The sequence below is a fragment of the Trypanosoma brucei genome, chromosome 10 (assembly GCF_000210295.1).
Source record: "Trypanosoma brucei gambiense DAL972 chromosome 10, complete sequence".
NCBI lineage: Eukaryota > Euglenozoa > Kinetoplastea > Trypanosomatida > Trypanosomatidae > Trypanosoma > Trypanosoma brucei.
In genome coordinates this window covers 2,216,048-2,236,794 of record NC_026743.1, presented here as the reverse complement: position 1 = coordinate 2,236,794, position 20,747 = coordinate 2,216,048, and the positions used below count along the sequence as shown (strand labels likewise).

General features: G+C 44.3%; 9 protein-coding genes across 9 annotated transcripts; all 9 read right to left on the bottom strand.

The window, feature by feature from the left end:
• Nucleotides 1-47: 47 nt before the first annotated feature.
• Nucleotides 48-2,615, bottom strand: TbgDal_X11440 (hypothetical protein, conserved; the record flags this gene model as incomplete). Its single annotated transcript, XM_011780011.1, has 1 exon — nt 48-2,615. One exon carries the CDS (start codon nt 2,613-2,615, stop codon nt 48-50), a length of 2,568 nt encoding a protein of 855 aa, XP_011778313.1.
• A 238-nt stretch (nt 2,616-2,853) lies between these two features.
• On the bottom strand, nt 2,854-3,264 carry TbgDal_X11430 (hypothetical protein, unlikely; the record flags this gene model as incomplete). The annotated part of the gene is made up of 1 exon (XM_011780010.1): nt 2,854-3,264. One exon carries the CDS (start codon nt 3,262-3,264, stop codon nt 2,854-2,856), a length of 411 nt encoding a protein of 136 aa, XP_011778312.1.
• Nucleotides 3,265-5,102: 1,838 nt separating this feature from the next.
• On the bottom strand, nt 5,103-6,914 carry TbgDal_X11420 (hypothetical protein, conserved; the record flags this gene model as incomplete). Its single annotated transcript, XM_011780009.1, has 1 exon — nt 5,103-6,914. The coding sequence occupies one exon, from the start codon at nt 6,912-6,914 to the stop codon at nt 5,103-5,105; it is 1,812 nt and encodes a 603-aa protein (XP_011778311.1).
• Nucleotides 6,915-9,520: 2,606 nt separating this feature from the next.
• TbgDal_X11410 (hypothetical protein, conserved) lies at nt 9,521-10,438 on the bottom strand (the record flags this gene model as incomplete). Its single annotated transcript, XM_011780008.1, has 1 exon — nt 9,521-10,438. The coding sequence occupies one exon, from the start codon at nt 10,436-10,438 to the stop codon at nt 9,521-9,523; it is 918 nt and encodes a 305-aa protein (XP_011778310.1).
• A 907-nt stretch (nt 10,439-11,345) lies between these two features.
• On the bottom strand, nt 11,346-12,395 carry TbgDal_X11400 (hypothetical protein, conserved; the record flags this gene model as incomplete). The annotated part of the gene is made up of 1 exon (XM_011780007.1): nt 11,346-12,395. The coding sequence occupies one exon, from the start codon at nt 12,393-12,395 to the stop codon at nt 11,346-11,348; it is 1,050 nt and encodes a 349-aa protein (XP_011778309.1).
• A 1,090-nt stretch (nt 12,396-13,485) lies between these two features.
• TbgDal_X11390 (adiponectin receptor protein 1) lies at nt 13,486-14,409 on the bottom strand (the record flags this gene model as incomplete). The annotated part of the gene is made up of 1 exon (XM_011780006.1): nt 13,486-14,409. The coding sequence occupies one exon, from the start codon at nt 14,407-14,409 to the stop codon at nt 13,486-13,488; it is 924 nt and encodes a 307-aa protein (XP_011778308.1).
• A 514-nt stretch (nt 14,410-14,923) lies between these two features.
• On the bottom strand, nt 14,924-16,006 carry TbgDal_X11380 (hypothetical protein, conserved; the record flags this gene model as incomplete). The annotated part of the gene is made up of 1 exon (XM_011780005.1): nt 14,924-16,006. The coding sequence occupies one exon, from the start codon at nt 16,004-16,006 to the stop codon at nt 14,924-14,926; it is 1,083 nt and encodes a 360-aa protein (XP_011778307.1).
• Nucleotides 16,007-16,427: 421 nt separating this feature from the next.
• Nucleotides 16,428-19,301, bottom strand: TbgDal_X11370 (hypothetical protein, conserved; the record flags this gene model as incomplete). Its single annotated transcript, XM_011780004.1, has 1 exon — nt 16,428-19,301. One exon carries the CDS (start codon nt 19,299-19,301, stop codon nt 16,428-16,430), a length of 2,874 nt encoding a protein of 957 aa, XP_011778306.1.
• Nucleotides 19,302-19,323: 22 nt separating this feature from the next.
• TbgDal_X11360 (hypothetical protein, unlikely) lies at nt 19,324-19,677 on the bottom strand (the record flags this gene model as incomplete). Its single annotated transcript, XM_011780003.1, has 1 exon — nt 19,324-19,677. The coding sequence occupies one exon, from the start codon at nt 19,675-19,677 to the stop codon at nt 19,324-19,326; it is 354 nt and encodes a 117-aa protein (XP_011778305.1).
• Between the last annotated feature and the right edge of the window lie 1,070 nt (nt 19,678-20,747).

Sequence of the window (20,747 nt, the reverse complement as noted above, 5' to 3'; positions counted from 1 at the left end):
CAAAACAAACAAACAAACAAATGTAATATCTCCCACCGCTAACTTCCCTATCCAATTGAGGCAAGTACTTCTGTCACCGAAGAATCCATTGCACCAACGCTTCCCATCACTTCTGTCAGTGCCCGAGCGAAGGCTTCTCGTCGAGGATCGCTCAATAAACGTAATTCTTGCCACATCTTCACATCGGAAAGCAGGAGTCGTTTCAACAGCGCTGCGGTCGTCGCCACAAATGATATGCCTTTGCCATTGGGCGAAATATCACACCAACTTCCAAGCGCTGTGACGATGGCTGCTACATTCGAGGGGGAAATAACCTCCATTCCATCCACTGCATTATGCGGAGGGGAATCATTCTCAACAAGTTCTACTCGCTGCACCAGCGCTACATTTACAGCGTTGAACACCACATCCGTGGCGTACCGCACCATAACCACTTCTGACTTTGCCAGAGGACTGCCAGCACCTTTCCCCGGTAAACACTTGTTATGACGCACATTAGAGACGTCTCGCAGTAATTTACACCGTTCGTGCGCAAGTGACCATAGGGGAGTAAGGGCCAGGAGAAGTGGTGCGAGATCTTTGTGGTGAATAATGCCGTCGCCTCCACGTGGTGAGGAAAAGGTAACGGCAGTCAAAATGCTTTCGATAAGAAAAAGAGATGCAGTTAGAAGTCGCCCTTGGGTCTCATAAACTTGCCTTCGTGCATCCTGCACAGTCCGTGCAAAAAGACTCAGTGCGGCAACGAGGGAATGAACAGAGACGTTCCGTGCGAGTTCACTAATACTCTGCGTATTCACTTCCTCCAGGTACTTGGATCGAAGGGCTGCCTGCATTTGCCGCTGCTGAAGTCGGGCGCGAGATCGAATAGATTCCAAGGCAGCAGTCACCGCACTTTTATTTCCGTAGCTGCTAAACAGTTTCAACCTGTGCCCTCTGGTGGCGAAGGCAAACAAAGAAGTCTGTCTCGATTTCTGAAGTAGGGCACTTTGTGTTCCCGTGGAAAGCTGTGGAAAGATGCGAGACAGCAACTGCATGATCAACCGTTGAGAAGAACACTCGCACATGGGAAGCAGCTGCAAGCCATCCAGAGCCAGCAGCAGTCGAATGGCGCAGACAGAAGAGAGAGAGGATAAAACTTCATTCTCTTCCATTAATATGGTTTGCCTGGCAGATCCACCCACTGCAATCATCGCATCCTCCAAGTTCCTCAACACAGAATGTATCTTGGTCACTTCTTCTTCGTTTCCAGTCCCTCCTACTGCAAGTAGTAGCGAAGCTGTAGACTGAACAACAGTCAACACCTCAAACAACTCAACCACTTGTCCCCACTGAATGATAATATTCTTAACGTTTAACTCCGTTAGTACTGCGCTACATAATGCGAGTGAGTCCACCACCAGGGACAGCGCGTCACATGACCTTGGAGGCAGCCACCGCAACTTCCGCGGATACGGACGGCAACTACTGACAAAGTTTCTTGACGTTTTTTTCATACCCGTTGAACCTGCAGAAATTTCCCTTCTCTTCTTCGCCTGCACGGATTCAGAAGCAGTTAACGGCAGAGTTCCACACATCAGTGTTATCATGGAGTCATCCTCTGGCGCCTCAGAGGTCCCGCACCGCTCCTCATGCACCGATTGGGAAGTTGCCCCTTCATCTCCAGTTTCATGCTCTGCCGAATGGATTTCCTCTTGATTGCACCTTCTACTTCGCGACGGTAGGGACACGACAAACCTCGGGGAACAGGCGTTCAGGTGACGGCCCTGCGTAACATCTTGCAAGATGCCAAAACTCATGCGCTGGAGGGATAGCAGTAGTATTAGCACTGTGGGGATCTCTTTTCGCTCACTGATGCGCGAGTCTTCAATAGCTGCAGTCCACAATTCTTTACGCAACAGGAATCGCCACAAGCGGGCCGAGAGGTATGACCTTGCGAGAAGGGAATCCTTAAGAATCGAAATGTCTTCATTAACAGCGCGCACAGCGCTGATCGCTTCCCGCCGTGAAGGCCCTGTTTTCCCTTGGCGCCCGCCCGCTGCACGTACAGCCGCCTCCGCTTCCGTTAATTTTAGCTTCAGGCGATCGGTATGGTGCAGGTAGAGTTTTCGTCTTTCGCTTTCCAAGTAGTGCAGCGAACTAAAGAGGCGAAACATAGCCTCTGAATGTGTAAGGATAGATCGCTTATTGTGACGTTGCCGCCCTTCCAATGAGATTTTCGCGACAGCTGACATCGACTGCTGAGGGACTAAGTGGCTCTTCTGGGTGGTCTCATAACCAACTAATGTTGCACTGCTTGCTGACACTGTAACCTCCTCATTCACTTCGAGTTCCTTCGGAGGATGGGCGTTATTACTTCCCGTAACTTTACGCGATGAGGAACTTTCCATACGAATGATGGGAAGTAGGCTTCGCTCAAGAAGGGAAAGGGTTATTGGCACACGTCGAAACAACAGTTTATTCTTCAGAGCGATATGTGTTCTCTTAAAGTTTGAATCAGCGACTGAGACGCCATGGGAACCATTACGCGCATCCTTAAGGATCGGCTCCCCACGCACCAGGCGGCGTAACTGTCTCTCAATTTGCTGAAGACACGAAATGCGGTGGGAGGTTAACATTGTACCCTTCACCACCTTCCTTTTCCTTCTTCACAGTGCTTTTTTTCTTTTTCTGTTTTGTTTGGTTTTGTCACGTGATGAATTCATTTAAATGAATTACAAAATAATTATACAAGAAACAAAAGAAATTGACAAAGGGAGAGAAAGACGAACCCATGCATGCAGAATGCCGCCCAAAGTGAACATAATGTTTGAACACATATGATGTCATGAACGTGCCGCCGAAGTAAATCAGCCACTATAAACGAAATGACCTCATTTTTTTTTTTCCTCTCCCTTTTGTTCTGATGAAACCGGAAACATCGAAACTGAACGCGGGTAAACGAAGCCTCAACCAGCAGTTGGGAATAGCTGTGGCGGTCATTAAAATACGCAAAAGGGAATAAAAAAGAAAGATGGGCTGAAAAATAGTAATAGTAATAATATAGTAATGACCGTGATGATGCTGATGATTATGATAACAGTAGCGGGAATGTTTAAAGGAAAAAAAAATACACGAAGGAGATGAAGGGGAAAAAGGAAGGTGGCGATGAAGTGTATTTGAACCGGACAATGTGGAGTGCGGAGGGGAAAAAGATGAAGACGCCTCAATGGTATTGACAAAAAAAAAAGAGAAAAAGGGGGGCTTACATAATTCCCATAAAACCATCTCCTACCTCAAAGTAAACACAAGCGACAAACACATAAGAAACAAAACAAAACGGAAGAGAAACACACAAAAAGCCAAAAATTTGTGTACTATACACTACTCGCTTTCATCGTACGGTGTTCCTCCACTTCAGTGCGGTGGGCAAGGATAAATATACGAGCCAATACATGCGCCCACAAAACGAGGAAAATTAATATTAAATAACCCAAACTAACGAAACACCGTTAGGTGTTAAATGGGTAAAAAAAAAAAAAAAGAGTACGAAGTGATAACCGTAGTAAGTGTAACGGATTCAAAAGAAAGGTTACAACAACAACAACGAAGGGAAAGGAGGGGGGGGGGAGAAACAAAAAGAAAGAAGAGACACGAAGACAAGAAAAAAAAATTGAATGAGGTTCTAAGCTGCTTATGCAAGCTTCCTTCCTCCATCATATTCTTCTCCCCCTCCTTTTGTGTCTTTCCCATTTAACCCTCTCCACTATTCTCTAAATAATTTATTTTTTGTTTTTTTCTTCTTTTTCAAAAAAAAAAAGATTCCCCAAAAAACCTCCGATGCCGTTTTCACATTTCCACTTATTTTCCGTCCTTCCCTTCCCGCCACTTTTTTTTTTCGTTTCTACCTACATACATTCCTTTGTTGCTTTTCTTTTTAATTCTTAAAGTGATTTGAATATTAAGAAAAAGTGGAAACAAAATTATGTGTTATCGTTGTTGTCTTTATTTCCTCCTTTTTGATTTTTTTTTCTCCTTCTCCCTCTTGACTTTAATTTCATACGCTCATTTCCTCTTCATTTGATTTTGTTATCCTTCATCCTCTCTTGCATGTCCTGCTTTTTTTTTTTTCCTTTCCAAACGTAGACGGTCTGTGCGCCTTATATAAATATATATATATACACGCAGCGACCTTTTCTTCTTTCCAATGCCTCTCCGATTCACTTTTTCATCCCTTTAAATATTTAACAAAACATTTAGTGGTTTCTTTTTTTTTTCTTTCCTTTGTTTTGTTTCACCAACACTATTATCCACGAGTTTGTTGGTGAAACGAACTTCCACAGAGCCACCACGTTTAAAACAACGCGACCAATAATTATAACAACAAAACAAAAATAAACAATCAGAAGGGGAGTGACAAACAAAACGTAAAGAGGGGGAAACCAAAATATTAAAAAAAAAAAAAAGTAAGAAGAAAAGAAAAAAGTAAAAAAAAAAGACACTGAAAATGCGAACATAAAGACACATCACAACGTCGAATTAAATCTCACAACTGTTGTTCACATTTAACTTGATTTGATATGACCTCTCTTTTCTTTTCTTTTTTCCCTCTTTCATTTACTTCCCTCATCTCTACACAACCTTTACTTCGTGTCCAACACTTTCCTTAACTTTCAATATATTTCCGTCAGTAACTTTATTCACTTACTCATTATATAAATTCTCAACATCACTCTGTCATTCCCATCGATTGGTAGCACGTCATAACCCAACTACATGTGGAAACACAAACACAAACACACTGCACTGATGTTTGTTACGTTCATGTCAGATATGTTTCTACTTTTTTTTTTTTTTAATTTTCATTTCTTTAAGACCCCTAATGTGTTGGAGTAGGTTTCATTCACATGCGAAAAATATCTCATAAACTCGTTGCCTCAGTAAACCTACCTCCTCCTGTTTCTCTTCCGTATTTTCTTTATTATTGTTTTGGTAAAGGCGACTCCTTCCTTCTTGCGTTCCCCTCAACAAACAACAGAAACAACAAAAAAACGTGAACACCACCAATCATTGGAAAAAAAAAAAATGCATGCCCACCATTTCCCATGTATTCACATCCAACCACTTTACATTCTTCCCGGTACATTTTGAGGTAAATGTGGAGGAATATAAGGAGGTGGTGTGGGCACTCCCCAATTCATTGGAGGGACTCCAGTCATTCCATATAATCCATTCATACCTACTGCATTCATTAGGGGTGGCGCTCCCGGCGCAACGGGTGGAGAAAAGGGAGGCGGTACACCAAAAAAAGGCATGAGAGGCGTATGGTTCATTGCGGCTAATTGCGGATCGGGGTAAATGTGTGACGCGCGCATGTTGTTATGAGGCCGCCCTGCTGCTGTTGTGGATTGTCTCACAGGTGATGATGATGCCTGTCGCTGCGGTTGTGCACTCTCTGCTTCCTTTATCTTGGCTAGTGCATCGGTGTATAAATCCTGGAAGGCGGCTTTAGTTATAGATCCCGTAACATCCAACCTCTCAGGAATTTCGTTGGCGAACACCACACTAACAATTGAGCCGCGGAGACTGGAGGCCAGTTGCTGCGAGAAGATGAGAACCTCGGAAGGATCAACGTGCGACCTATCGCCCTTGCAAAACACAGTTATCCGTTTGAAATCGACTTGATACTCTACACCGGTGAGAGCCAAATTGAAGTTCCGGTCCCGAACGAGCCTATTGCCGACGTCAAGAGCCTCATTCTCGCGTCGACGGGCGTAGTACAGTCTCTTTTTACCTTTATTCATTCCCCTTCGTAGTACGCGGGGGAGACGCTGCAGTACCTCCTCATTTGTTTTGGGGTTAATCGTTTCTAGAGGGGCCGATGCGTCTTCCGGCCACAGAACATGTCTCGGACACTGAGCCATTTCAGCTCGCATGTGCGATGCTTCACTCATGATATGTGTCAAATCACAAATAACCTTCCCGGTGTTCTCCCCAGAGTGACTTTCCACTGATACGAGATCTCCAATTCCAATTGTTCCCCACTGTGCTTCAGGAACGTAGTACACTCCATACAAGCTTTTAAACACCACCAATACATGTGTCATTGCTGGCCCCTTCGATGGTTGCTCTCCCGCCTCGTTGTTGACAGCTGTGGCTTCGCCTCCAGCCTCAGTTTTCAGATATGCGGCGTCTTTACGACTCGAGAGACTGAAACAATGTTGATGACCCAATGGAGCAGTTTCGTAGATTGGTTCCGGTAAAGCATCCAGAGTACTAACGAGTGATTGACACCCAGCTGGCCGCATGGGGGAGCTATTACGCGTCGCCAACAACTCTGGAGAGCCATCTCCTTCAACTTTGCCCCACGTCGCGAGGGAGCGGACGTGCTTGCGGCATTGCTGAGTGGGAGAGCCGTGATAAAAATCCATGGAAGAGTGTGGCAGACGGAGGAGATCTTTTGACTGATCACCCAAGAAGGCATTTTCTGGAAAAACATCTTTCCACGCCTGGGAGTCCCATGATATACGCTCATAGCTGCTCATACGCGAGTGTGCTGGTGAATGTACATTGTAGGTGAGATGTGAAAAACTTCCCTGAGACCTGTTTGGATGACTGCGATATCGAGGAATGACATCAATATCAGGTACCACATCCGGTTCAGCAGCACCCTCACCCTCCTCCTTCTCTTGGTCGCCTTTTTCTCCATTACCAACGGGAGACATTGCGGATGAGCGAGTGGGAGAATAATATGGACTCCGCACCGATCCTCGTATTCCCCGTGTCGATATCCGGCGCCGGGCAAATTCACACCCATCTTTTGCGGTTACAGAAGCAGGGCTATGTACATTACTTTCAGCATTTACTTCACCAGAAGCCCGGTTATCACCAGATTGCTCAACTATAGCCTCCATTCCCTTATGAATTTCGTGTTCCATCCTGAGCTCGCTGCAACTTCCCGTGACGGTCGAACAAGCACCAAAAGAAATAAAAAGAACCCTACTCTCTCTCTCTCTTTTTCTCCCTCCTAGAGAGCAGTGTGGCTCTTATTTATTTATTTTCCTAATGTATAAGGGGAACGACAAGTAGTGATCACTTCGATACGGAGGAGAAACAACAAACAAAACGCGTTAAAATCTCTTTTCTTTTCTCTTCTCTCCGTCTTCGTTTTCTGTTTACTCGACAAATCGACCAAACAAAAAAATCAACCACAGTCCAATCAGTGACTCCGTATTATATATATATATATTTCTCCTCTCTCTTTTTGTTTTTCCTCTTTCCACACTCGCTCAATTTAATCCCTTGGGATTTGCCACTCGTACGACTTTATGAGTGCAAAAAGAAAACAACAACAACAACAAAAACAGTCGAACACAAAAGACCAAAAAGGAATGAATGAATGAACAGAAGTAATGAAAATCTACACTAAAACTAAACAAAATTCAGAAACGAACACACACAAATAATGGCCAACTCAGTTGTTCAACTCTGAGGGAAGGTGAACTTCCCAAGCAGCACAACCAGAAGATAATTAAAAATGTAACAACTAAATTCAGAATAAAAAAAAAAAGAAACCAACACCAACCAAACGACGACAGAACCAGTCCTTGTTTTTTCCCCCTTGTGTGTGTGTGTGTGTGTGTATTATTATTATTATTTTTCCTTTTTTGCTTCTTTTCGTTTCGTTTAGTTCCTCGTTCCCTTTTCTTTCAGTTGATCCTTTTATCAAACCACGCGGAAGACGAAACACAACAAAACAAGAAAAAATTAATGTGACTGCGCAATCAAAGACTTACAAAAATACGCAGTTCAATCCTTTCAAAAAACAAACTTACAAGCCTGCAGTTTCAAGCGATGCAAATTATATAGGAAAGACACGCACAAACACACAAACACAAAAAGGAGGAAAAAAAAAACAAAAAAGAAAACACAATAGAAGGAATGGAAGTTGAGACAATGATGAAGAGCTCTGCTTCACGCTTGGAGACCCTCTGCTCTTCACCACGTATGAGGAAAAGAGATATAAATACAAAATACAACACCTTTTCCTGTTACTTCCTCTATTTACTTAAAAATATTTATTTGGTATGGGCGTACGTGCAACCTTCTCACTTTCACTTTCGCTTTTTATTTATTTATTTATATTTTCCGGCTCAACGGCAAAGTAAATCTCGATTGAACGTGTAACTGAAAGTTACAGTACCTCTGCACCTCTTTTCTCTCTTAAATATATTTATTTGTTTGTTTGGATATATATATATATATATATATATATATATACACCTTTTCAAACCAAAATTAGAGTTCGAAGTCGAAGCGGAATTGGAAAAATAAATTGAGTGGATTGAAAAGAGGAGCGAATGACAATTATAATTAGTAACAGTAAATGACACAATGAAAAGTGTAAGAGTAAGAAGAAGAAAAAGGCGGGAGGCGAGAAAAGAAAGGAATAAACAAAGTAACCGAAGTAAACAAAGAAACCAAAAGGAAGTGAACCCGTCAAATGACAACTAACCCGTAAAAATGTGGAAAAGAAGAGGCTGCGCTGGAGTTTTTTTTTCCCCCCTTTCCTCTTTTACTTTTCCTCTAAGGAAAAAAAAACAAACAAACACAAACACCCAAACACGCGAGCGCCCCGACTTTACCAATAAGGTATGAATCTACCCGTACGGTGTTTATTCTTCCTTTTTGTTTGATCTCCGCCTTCACGTCACTTTTTGTTTTATTTCTTTCCTCTCTTTTCTTTTACGTCCAGACACACACACAAAAAAAAACAAACTAACCTTCACTGAGATTGGGTGGTTTCCCCCCGAGGCGAGTAAGACTCTCTTCCTTGAACCAAATATATATATATATATATATATATATATAAGTGAAGTCGCGGTTATTACCCTGCACAAGTTATTTTTCTACTGTTCTTCCTATGCTTGTTCTCTTTTTTCCTTGTATAAATGTAATTATATTTCCTCCTTTTTTTTTGAAAATAAACTGTTTGATGTATTTGTCTTGTCCGTCACTTGCACGTAGTGCTTATTCCCTTGGTTTTGTTTTCTGTTTGTTTCGGCTCCACTTGAATATGTGTTCGCTTGAAACGCTAATGCTAAAGTACAAATAAACATTTGTATTTGCGATGAATATAAATTAGTGGGGGATTCAAAAGAACGAAAATAAAAAAAAAGAAAAGAAAAGCAGTAAAATGCAGCAATTCAAACATGCGGAAGAAGACACGGAAGCAACATGCACAAGCAGTAAGTGACTTATAAATTCGACTGGAACAACAACAACAATAATAATCATAAAAATAATAAACCAATGACTTCACAATGGATGAAACAATACATAATAATATGTTCTTATGTAAATAAACTAAAAAGAAAAGAGAAAAAAACAGCTGAAGGAATTAAAAAAAAAAGAAATATGAACACAACATGCGTTACGTCACCCCTGTGAAGAACAGAATTCCACCGCACCCCACAGCAGTAGCTTACAAATGTATAACTCAATAGATTCCCCACTTCATTTGTTTATTTTTTTGCGCATGTGATTAAAGTTCCCCAATGAACTCGCCATCCATCGCCTCATCAACGGCCTTTTCGTGGCGCTGCCACTTCGCACACGCCGTCACTTTTCGCTGCGCAGCCGCTTCCCGCAGTTTTCGACTCCACTCCGCCTGACCGTCACGACGCCGTTGCCAAACACGTTTCGAAGGAAAATAACGTTGCGCCTTAAATTCCTCCATTAGACTCGCACGCAAGAGGCCACATGTTGTGTTCGCCACCGCTTCATGAGCTTCAGCTGAACTCATAATGGCGGAAGCCTCCGCCTCCTCAAGAGATTTCCACGCCGTGCGTATGGCACTACTGCAAGTGGGTTCCGGCCGCATTGCAACGCTCCCAACCTCATTTTGTTCCTCACGGTGGCATGCGAATTCCATTTCGGATTCACTACAACCAAGACGCACAACTGTCGCCATAACAGCCAATGAAGTGGCTCCCACCGCTGCTTCTTGCTTAATTCTTTCCGTACGCTCGTTTATTGCCGTCACATTCCTCTTAGAAATATTAGTGAGGTGCTGCACCCGCTTGTCGATGCAACTAACACGCGCTGACAAGTCTAACAACGCGGCAGTGGCTCTGTAGTTGAGTTGATCAAGCACATAAACGACATTACGAAGCGATGAAGTGACCTCCGCCTTACTGTGAAATTGTTGTGCGGAATCATCACTTGAATTGATTTTGCCAATACACTGCTGTGAATAACGGGAAGTTAAAGGCGTATTTTGCGGTACTGTGAGTTTAGGAGTGCGCGGTAAGTCGGATTTAGTGGCCTCAAGAGTTTGTTCAACAGTTGTCAAGAGTTGAAGCATGTGTTGTTGGCAGGCTCGCTGCTGTTCGCACAACCGCAATGCCTTTTCAACGCGATTAAGAATGTCGCATCCGTTCAAATCTTCCAATGATTTCATGCAAGTAAACGCAGGGTCCCGCCTGTTGCTGATACCTATTCACTGGGTTAACTATATATAAATGTTTATAAACCTATCTCAATTTGTACTATGAACTCACACTCTTTCCCTTTTTTGTCTTTTTTGACGTTGGGAAATTTCTGTTTAAATTAAGGATAGGAATTTTTTTTTTTTTAAATACCTTCACAACACACCTCACAAATAAATCGAGGGGACGTGGAGAAGATGGAGGGTTAAAATTGACGACAAACAACGGCACAGCAACAAAAAAAATGAATTAACCTTATGTTGTTATCAACTAAAGTTACCCACAAACGCACGAAATATAAACCGTCCTCTCAAGATGAAGAAACAGAAAAGAATGATGAATGCCTCGTTACCACATGTGTGAAATTATCGCGTCCCACAGACCTTAGCACAGCGGGTGAACAACAACTTATGGTAAATATATTATATCTGAGAGATAAACCAAGAATAACCACACAAGAGTATGGGGAGAGGTGCGTGTAGAACCCATCGCGTGCCTCAGCAGATAATGAAGTGACACGGTTCCCGTTCCTTCTTCGCTTTTTTATTTTTTATTGTGTTCTTAAATGCACACGCACGCACACACACACACATATATATATATATGTACTCCCTCCACAGTTATTTTCTTTCTCTCGTCTCATTATTAAACCATGTACAGAAAAAATCTGAATCAACTACTAGGCAAATGGACACAACAACAACATTAAAAAAAAGAAACATTCACATTCCCTCACTTTAGGTGGATGTTCCCTCTCTCTTTTTTTTCTCCCTCGTCATATGCACGTATGCGCACACACACATATACGGACGTTTGCGTTCGTGTGCAATCGCATCATTACATAAATTCACAAATAAATACTTTTTTTTTTTTTCGCCGCTAGCAGTTGAGCGCCATTTTATCAAAGTTAATGTACATGGAAGCGCAATTAAAGAAGTGAACAACAGCTGCGCACAGCACAAAAACATGCCACAATTGGTGACTGGAAAGATAAATATCAAACTCGCCAGGGTACAAGGACTCAGGCACTTTCAATGCGTAAATCATAACACCCACTCCATAGAGACCCATCATAAGTAATAAACCTTGTACAACCGATGCCGTGGCGCTACTGGGAAGTGTTAAGTAAATGTGACAAACGGGCAAGAGACCGCTTCCAACCATGCAAACATAAAAGGTGATCTTTGCGCACATGTAAGCTGGATCAGTCCACCTTCGAAAACAGGGACCCACAAGCCCACCAACACCAAACAGCGACACCATAATAAGGTAAATATATCTCAAGTGCGGTTTACATGCAAAGCAGAAGTAACACATGGGCAGAAATGACCCAACTACAAGGAAGGTGATGCCAAAGTAATCCAATGTATGAGCAATGCGGTATATTACTGGATGGTTGTGGGGAATCAACGTATGAAAGGCCGCACTGCAGAGCATACACATGAGACAACTCACAGAATACACTGCAAATATAGAAAGTGTCGGCCAGTGGAAACCAAGCAGAGACACCGTGTCGGGGAAGGAACTGCCACCGGTTTCGCTGCCGTCCCCTGGACGGTCCGTCAACCTGGGAATCAGAACTCCGATCGAAAAAACAAAAGAGACAATGAGAAATATGACGAACCCAATAAGATGCGTCCATACGTTAAAAGTTTCATTATGCAAAGCCAAAACACTACGGAAGCACATGCCTGCACTATAATTCATGCGATAGCCGGTATGAATGTATAAATTTTCCGCAAGATGGGGTGGAACCTGATCGACAGTATACAATGGAAGATCTGGATTACTGTTGTACGGTACTGCCGCCTCAATCGCACGCATGCTTGAGGAGGAACTGCATGTTTTTTCACTTTGATCGCCGCCATTTGTTGTGATGGTTGTTGATGCCGAGCTCACGTTTTCCCCTCGAAATCTCGATGAAATCATCTTTTAAACTTCAGAATGGATGCTTTTGCGTGTCGTAAAAGTTCTGTCGCACACGAGAATTTTTGCCTGCCCAGTCGAATGTACCGGATTCCTTATGGCCACGATACCGACGACTAAGCCTACCCAAACGAGTGAGTTTTAAACAAGTAATGAGACAAATCTTTTAACTTAGTGACAAATATAAAGGAATCAAGGCGCATACTCGAAAATTCCTACGTGGATATACGTATGTAAGCGGAAAAACACACCGTAAAACAAAAGAAAAAAAGGGAAGACAACCCCCCCTCTCCACCGCATTTAATATAACAGTGGAGCGATTGTGCCGTGATTTTGATTCCCACCACCAGACGGGAAATGAAAGGTGAAAAAAAAAAAGAAAGAGCAGGGCGGGCGCCATGTAAAATAATTGCGTGCGCACCTAAAAAATGATATGTGTTGGGTTAAGTGGGGGAAACAAGAAAGGAATGTGCGAGCGCATATTTATTTTATACCAAGAAAATAACCAATCATGTCGGGGTTTTTCCTTTTTTTATCATCGTTTCTCCGGTCCCTCTTCGTAGCACTTTTCCCCCTTTGCTTCCTCAACTTCGTCACGTGTACGCTAATATACGAGATAACTACATGCAGGCAACACAACGTGGGCACTACAGCGAGTGAAAAAGCGTAAATGGTAAGGCTTATATATATATATAACAAAAAAAATTACAGCAGAAAAACATTGTGTGAAACCCGTCCTTCAGCAACCCACAATACTTTCCGAAAGAAAAAAAATCAAAATGGATATATTAAATGGTGTTTAAAAAAAAAAGGTGGGTGGGGAGACAACACGAACAACAGTCTATATACCGACTACGGTAGATGATATCATCAAAGCCGCATTACCTGACGTTTTCTCTCTCTCTCTCTCTCTCTCTCTCTCTCTCTCTCTCTCTCTCTCTCTCTCTCTCTCTCTCTCTCTCTCTCTCGCCTGCCTCCCCACACCACCATTTCGGACCGTCACCGCTTAATTTATTCACTCTGCCTCAATCGAGCGCCATCACCTTTTAACAGCATTTGCTTCCCCAAGTGATACAGCATGTGTACTCAAAGTTTAACAAATGTGTCGGCTCACCAACCACTGCTGATACAGTGCTGTGCAACTGAAAAAATGAACACAGGCGGCTGCAAGTACAAAAACGTGCCATATTTGATGACTTGAAAGGTATATGTCAAACCGACCAGGGAACCAACGTTCAGGAATTCGGGATGTGTAGAAGAGGACTCCAGCACCGTAAAGTTCAAACATGAGTGCCACACCTTTGAGTGGCATCATACTTTCAGTATTGTGGGGTGTAAAGGCATAGAAATGTAGGAGGGGCACAATTCCCCCTACAGCCATGAGAACGTAAACAGTTGTGCGAATCCATCGATACTTTGCATCACGGAGACTTGGTAGAGAGGAGAAAACAACGCTTAAAGTACCAAACATGATGATGCTCACCATATAAATTGCCCGGTAATATGGCTTACAGGCGAAACCAATGTAAAGCAGGGGAATGTAACTCGCCACTATGAGGACACTAATGCCATGATAGTCCACAAGCTCCACAAACAATGAAACTGCCTCATTCTCATGGCACATGAACAGATGGTAAACTGTGCTACATAGCATACACATTAGGCAAGCAAAACTAAAGCCTCCATAAACTACACAGTGCCAAACGTACTCTCGGGCCAGCACCACGTTCGTGAAAAGTAGAATTGAAAGCAATACAAAAACAAGAAACCCAAACGCATGGGTCCACACGTTTAACGACTCATTGTGAACTGCAAGGAAACTCCGCAGGCACATCATAGTGGTATACTGTGCCCTATAGCCAGTATAGATGTATGGATTGTCCTTCATGTATTCTGGCACTTTCGTTGAATGAATGTGGTACAGCGGCAGCGTCCCGCGGCCACAGCGACTGTGTTCATCAGTTGTTTCCTGCTTTTCGCACGCATGACACGGTTCACCGGTGACTGTGGATTCCATTGCACTCCTACGGTGTGTGTGTCTAGTGGGAACGGTTCCATGAGTCGACACAGACAGAAGTGAAGATATATAACGAAGGAAAAGGAAAAAAAAATCAGAAGGATGAAGTGAGGGAATAAAGTGCTAACCCCCTTGAAGGAGAGAAGTGCAGCCGACACTACGTGAAAAACAAGTAAACAGAGAGCGAAACAACGGGGGGAGGAAATGATAGAAAAGTTAGGGACGTACGGGATACGTGTACACGCACAGATGAGGGCAAACTCTCCAGTCCCAGCAAGGCGCGGACGACAGAGCGGCAGGGGAGGGGGATGCGACAGAGAACACGACCAACAAGTGGGAAAGTTTGCAGACACTAAAAACAAAAAAAGGATCTAAACTCACATGTGCCTTCTCAAGAGACACATGCCGGTAATCACCACCAGCACAGATGAAGGAGCTGACACGTCAAACAACCACGTGACATTTGCTCTCAGCAACTTTTGCCACACCCAACAGCATACCTCGTGCACGTTTCTCAAAGATCTACTAAGGCATGCTCGAATTCCAAAAGTAACTGCTGCAGTAGTCCTTGCACTTCGGAAAAAGATCCTCCTGTGTTTCTCGTTCCCTTCGTGATTGCTGCGCGAATTCCCGCGTAGTGGGTCGACCGACATTTGCTTACGCGTTGCCCAGTGCCTGGCTTCAGTGAACCACTACTCTGCCGCTCGACCATGTAATGTCCCACAACTGCCCGCATGTGGAGGTCCACTTGATGAAGACAGTTGTTAACGTTGTCATGTGCTTCTCCACTCGCCAAACACTTCGACTTCCCCCCTTCCACTTGGCACTTGTAATAATTAAAAACACTTACTTGTTGTTCCGTCATCTCACGCATTATGTCTTCCCCTCGGATACGCTCCAGCAACTGCGTGGCCAACAAATTGGGTGGTGACGCGCAGCATCTCACTTCATCAACCAGTAAAAGAACGGGCCACGGTGCCGACTTCTGCCCGGGAAGTACGGCCCACATATTTCCGTCTGTACCCAGCAGCACAGCAGTGAGGTCACCACGGTCAAACGAGTCACTTATCCCCTTAATAACATACGGGGGAATATACTGCGGGGTTCCGGCGCGGAGCTCATTGCGTTGGAGACAAACCTCCTCCGGGGTGTTCATCCGCACCTCCAACAAGACAACAATGCTCTGCACTTCCCATGAATCATGAAAGTGAGTCTCAGCACACTTGGCACTTAATTCCTTGCACATTTTCCAGTACGATGCTCTCATACTCCTATATGGCAGCGGATCCACCAGAAAAACCAAGTGCATTACCGCTTTATTCCTCTCCATCATTAGGCACCGCTCCAACTCCTGGCGAGTTGCCTGACGAGCCGCTTCGAACGCCTCTCGCCACCGACTTGGATCGAAAACGGTACTCTCTACACGGGACCCATTACTCGCACCGACGTTACACATAAAGTCATCTAATTCCACCACTGCCGTGACTATGAGGGAGAGTTCATGGGTTATGTGATCCCCCAACTGTTTAAGAGCCTTGCCTAGTGTCGTCTTCCCCGCTCCTGGCAGCCCAGTTAGTAGAACAAGACAAACTGTCATTATATTGCGATTCTTCACCCCCTTTCGATGTTGCGGCACAAATCACCGCCTGTTATACCTTCCCATGCCCTTGACAAACTGAACGAAGCAGGAAGGCGTCGCTCAAAAAAAAAAAGAGAGAGATCAGCACATAGTTTGTGAAAAAGAAATGTGTATATCAGATATGTAGAAAAAAAATACCAAGACATTGAGTGTTACGAACGCCAATGTATCCCTTGTGCTACTTGAATTCTACCATTAGCACTGTGTCACAAAGATTGTTAGGCTAGAACATCTTTGACTTCCAACTGCCTTTTTCCTTCATCCATCCACGCACACACACGCACAAACTCAATCATACGGGGTATTATCAATTCCCGCAACCAACTCTTTGGCTCTCCTGCGAAAGCAAAGCACCACCAAACACTTTTGCTTCTCATGCCTAGTAGTAGAGGACCGTCCCGTGTCGCACGGAAGACACAATTTTATTCAAACACATAAGACGCGATTTCTCCTCCGGCGTTAAGGCCTTTTCATCCATCTCGTCAAGGTCACTGATCATCTTCAGTTGCTCCGACGCGAGAGATATGAGGTACACCTTCAAATCAGCGTCTTCAATTATATTTGCGCATCCAAACATGTCTGCAATCATCCTTCCACCCAATATGGTCTCCGTAGAACCTTCCTGGGCCTTCAATTGAGCCTTTTCACTAGGCAAGTGCCACGTTCCTTGGTTGCCACAAGCGCGAACGTTACGGAGTGTTTCCTGTAAAGATCGCCTCAGTACGCTCAGATGAAGTGGGGTACACTGATTCGGCAGCACGATAGGAAGGTTGGATAACACACGTTGGGTATCAAACCATACACGAGGCGAAAGAAAGGCACTGTTCCGCTCGATTATGTCGCAGGCTGTTGAAACAACGGCTTTATGGCGCCTCTGATTTGCCTGAAATGCAGTTCTATTCGTGTACCAAAGCAAGAGCACTTGGTTGAGCAGCGGTAACAAAAGGTTAGCAATATCGCTACAAAATCTCTCATCCCCACATGATACTCGCGTGCGCCCACCACGCGGCTCTGCCAATGGTGTTTTGGTAGTGACCTGTGCTTCTTCTGTTAGACTTTTTTCGGAAGAGTAACCGCTAGGTGTCTCATCCCGTCTCCAATGCTTTTTCGCGAAGCGCAGCATCGCGGCAAGGTAACGATCCACAGGCAGGTGAGGAATGGGAGACAGCGTTGCCCGCAGTGCAAGCGACCACATTGCCTGGGCACAGAATTGCATAGAACCCGAGTCCAGGACCGGGCGACGCGCATCATACGAACGCCGTTGCAGCTGTGTCCGTGGTGCATGTTTTTCAGTCGTAATTATGGTTGCCACTGTTAACATTTGCTTGCCAAGACGTCGAGCCCCTCGAGATGAGGGAAACATTGGTGCAATCTCGCGGTACAATGTAGAACAACGATCAATCAAATGCCTACGCTGCGACCAATTCATACACTCAATAGCAACTGTTGTATCCGTCGCATGACGTAGCGCCGCAACCGCTTCAGATAGCAATTCCTCGTCCAAGACGTGAAAATGGACAGCGCGCAGAAGCAGTTCGTAGCAGTGCTGCGCACTAGTCGGTGCTATCTCTTGAGTTTTTGTCGAAACAGTGCGTAGCGATGCAAGGATACGCTCACGCACAGAGGTGCTGTAATGCTCGTCGGACGCAAAATCAAGTAACTCCATCATATGAAGTTGAAGAGAGACTATGTTGGGATCAACGAGTGATTTTTCGTTCATTATAGTGGTGGCTAGAGCCTTCAACAATTCGCACCACTCGTCTCCCTGCGGAGAGGAGGCTTTCGGCTGAACGTCGCGAAGAAATCCAACGATGGTGGCCAAAACAACTATGCAAACGGATGTATACTCCTGAACTGACAAGACACGTATGGCATGCAAAACATTGCCCATCAAAAGAATCAAGACCCTAATGTACGACTGTTCGTTTACATTAGCCGTCTGTCGAACGTAACGCAAAAAATCAGTTGCACTGCGTAAGAAAGAAGCCCTCAAAATCTGACCGGTCGATAGCACATCCTTAAGTGAACTGAGCGTTTTGATCAGATCACTGGAGGTATTGAGAAGCTTTGTCGTCCTGGTGAGTGTCATGCGAGCATCCAAATAGTAAATAGGAGACATAGAATCTTCTAAAGCTTTGAGAACGGCTAATTGAGCCACCAAAATTTGTTCCCGCTTAACGTCATTCATATCGTTGACCTGAGCATATTGCGCAATGTCAAACAACAGCAGTTGCAGAACTCTTTCATCTATCAACGGTAGAGCTGCGGGATCCGTGACCACCCCCAACCACAACATCATCGCTTCTTCCTTGAACTCACCCCGCATTGATACCAGGAACCCGGCAATTGTGAGGGGAAACGGGCTATTTACTTCCGTGAGATTCATTTCAAGTGGATCATAATAACACACCTTTTGCGCCCACAGTCGAATCCCCAATGGCCGGAGCCGCGCGTCGGGGCAGGCAATGAGACTGGCTAAAAGATACCAGTCATCGGGCCGCATTGGTGCTTCAGGATTGCAAAATGCAGGAAGCGATGTGACGCAACGCACGACGGGATCGACAACGTCAGCTGGAAGAAATTGTAAATTTCTGTGCTGCATCCCCACAGCAGAACATCCCGCCTCAACAAAACTATCACGAAGTCGGCTCTGACGGTGTGTTGCAATGCAGCGTAAAGTTGAGACAAGGAAAAAGAGTTCAGGTCTCTCGAAGCGCTCTTGTCGGCGTTTGTGCATAGCTTTCTGGGGAAGAAGGGCAATTTCAACACCTCCATCGGGTATAAGGTCACCGTGAGCGGGCATCTGAGCAACAACACGGCGAAGCAGTTCGTTGGAAATGGCGTCATCTCTGTCAAGAACTTGCTTGGCTACTGCACCCTCCACACGCTTCGCGGCCACAGTTTTGCGAGCCATTGTCATCATGATGTTTGAATTCAATTCAGGATTGACACTCAAGGTGCAAATTACATGTCGAACGCCATCCTGTAACTCGGCATCAACACGGGACACACTAGCAAAGCAACTAAGCAAAAGCCTTTCGCATAAGCGCTGATTACCCTTAAATATCGGTAATGCGTGGGGGCAGTTGGTAATAATGTTCGTCACGTTCAGCATATCCTCACGACTTATATTAGTTTGACAAATAGCGGACAAGAACTTCAATACGAAATGCGCGTGGCCGACCATAAAGTCTGGTTGGGGAGTCTCAAAGCGTCGGACCAACACCTGCAGCAACTTCGAAGCGGATACCATTGCACCGCGTGACAAATTGCTGTCAAGCCTTCCTCCTCGACTCTGATGGATGGAGTGTGTACAGATTTAAGGCAACAACACCAAAAAAAAAAAAAGAGAACATAAACCGGTGGAATATAAGAACAAACAAGCACACTGAAACACACAGGTGGTTCAGAGTGAATTGCAGAACTGTATGCAGTGGGGTGTCGGCGCCACATGCGACCCAACTGACATGCAAGGGAATAAGCAAAAAAAAAAAAATAACAATAAATAATAATAACAAAGAAAAGACACACACACAAAAATATATAAACGCACAACCTCCCATATATACCACACCGTAAAACCAACAATAAGCACATGCATTTTTGTATTTACTTACGCATGTGGGCATATGTATTGTGTTTGCATGCTCTGCATACAAGACGAGGAAAACATGGCAGTGACAGCCGGTATAAACTCGTCACTTCTTTTTATTACAGACGCGCACACTCACACTAATACACACGCGCAAAACACTCTCTGATCCCTTGTTGTTGTTGTTGTTTTTTGCACGCAGCAATACGGTGAAAAAAAAAAATGCATAAATCGCAGACGCAAAGCACATAAAATTTCATAATCGAGTTCCGTTAGTGCCGCAGCCGATCAGTGAACAGTTGGGCACATACGCTGCAGCCACATCTTATCCCCTTGAATCCCACCGTTACGTGAGCCAAGGGAACCAGAAGTACAGCAAAATAACAAACAATGACAATAACAACATATATATATATATATATATCAAAACGAAAATAAAAAGAGTTCATAGGCACACAAATCTTAGCACTTACAGCACAACTTGACTACACCGAAGAGAATAACAAGCTCACAGAAAAAATAAAAATAAATCACACACAGCATAAGCCCCAGAGACCACAAACTCACCACCGCAACTTGCGAGTACTCATCCCTTTCGTCTTTCCCATTAACGTTCCGCATTTCTACTGCAACCACATTGCATTTCCCCCCTGCCTGTTTGTTGAATATAACTTCTTTTGGCCCCCCTGCCCTATTTTGCTTCACAGGGGTTTCGTCATCTTAATTGGTGGTGAGTGGTATTAAAGCGCTTTCTACTGCCCCTCAATTGGTTATCTCAACGTTAAATACTCATCCACAGGGTGGAGAGTTGGAGCCATGCTTAAGCAATCTTCTGCTTTATAAAGAATCGTTCCAAATACTTCTCTGACCCAACGTTAGCAACAATGACAAGCAGAACGTTCAGAATTAAGAATCCCACAACGCGGTTGTACGTAGAGTTTGTAATCTCATCAAGAAGATGAAGGCGGTTCTCACTCATACGCACTTCATCTAGAGCCACTTGCACACAAATGTCCAACATGTGAAGTGAACTTTGATAGTCGGAGGCTTCTATTGGTTTGTCAGCAACTTCCACTCCCTCAACGGTCTCCGGGGACTGCGCCACAT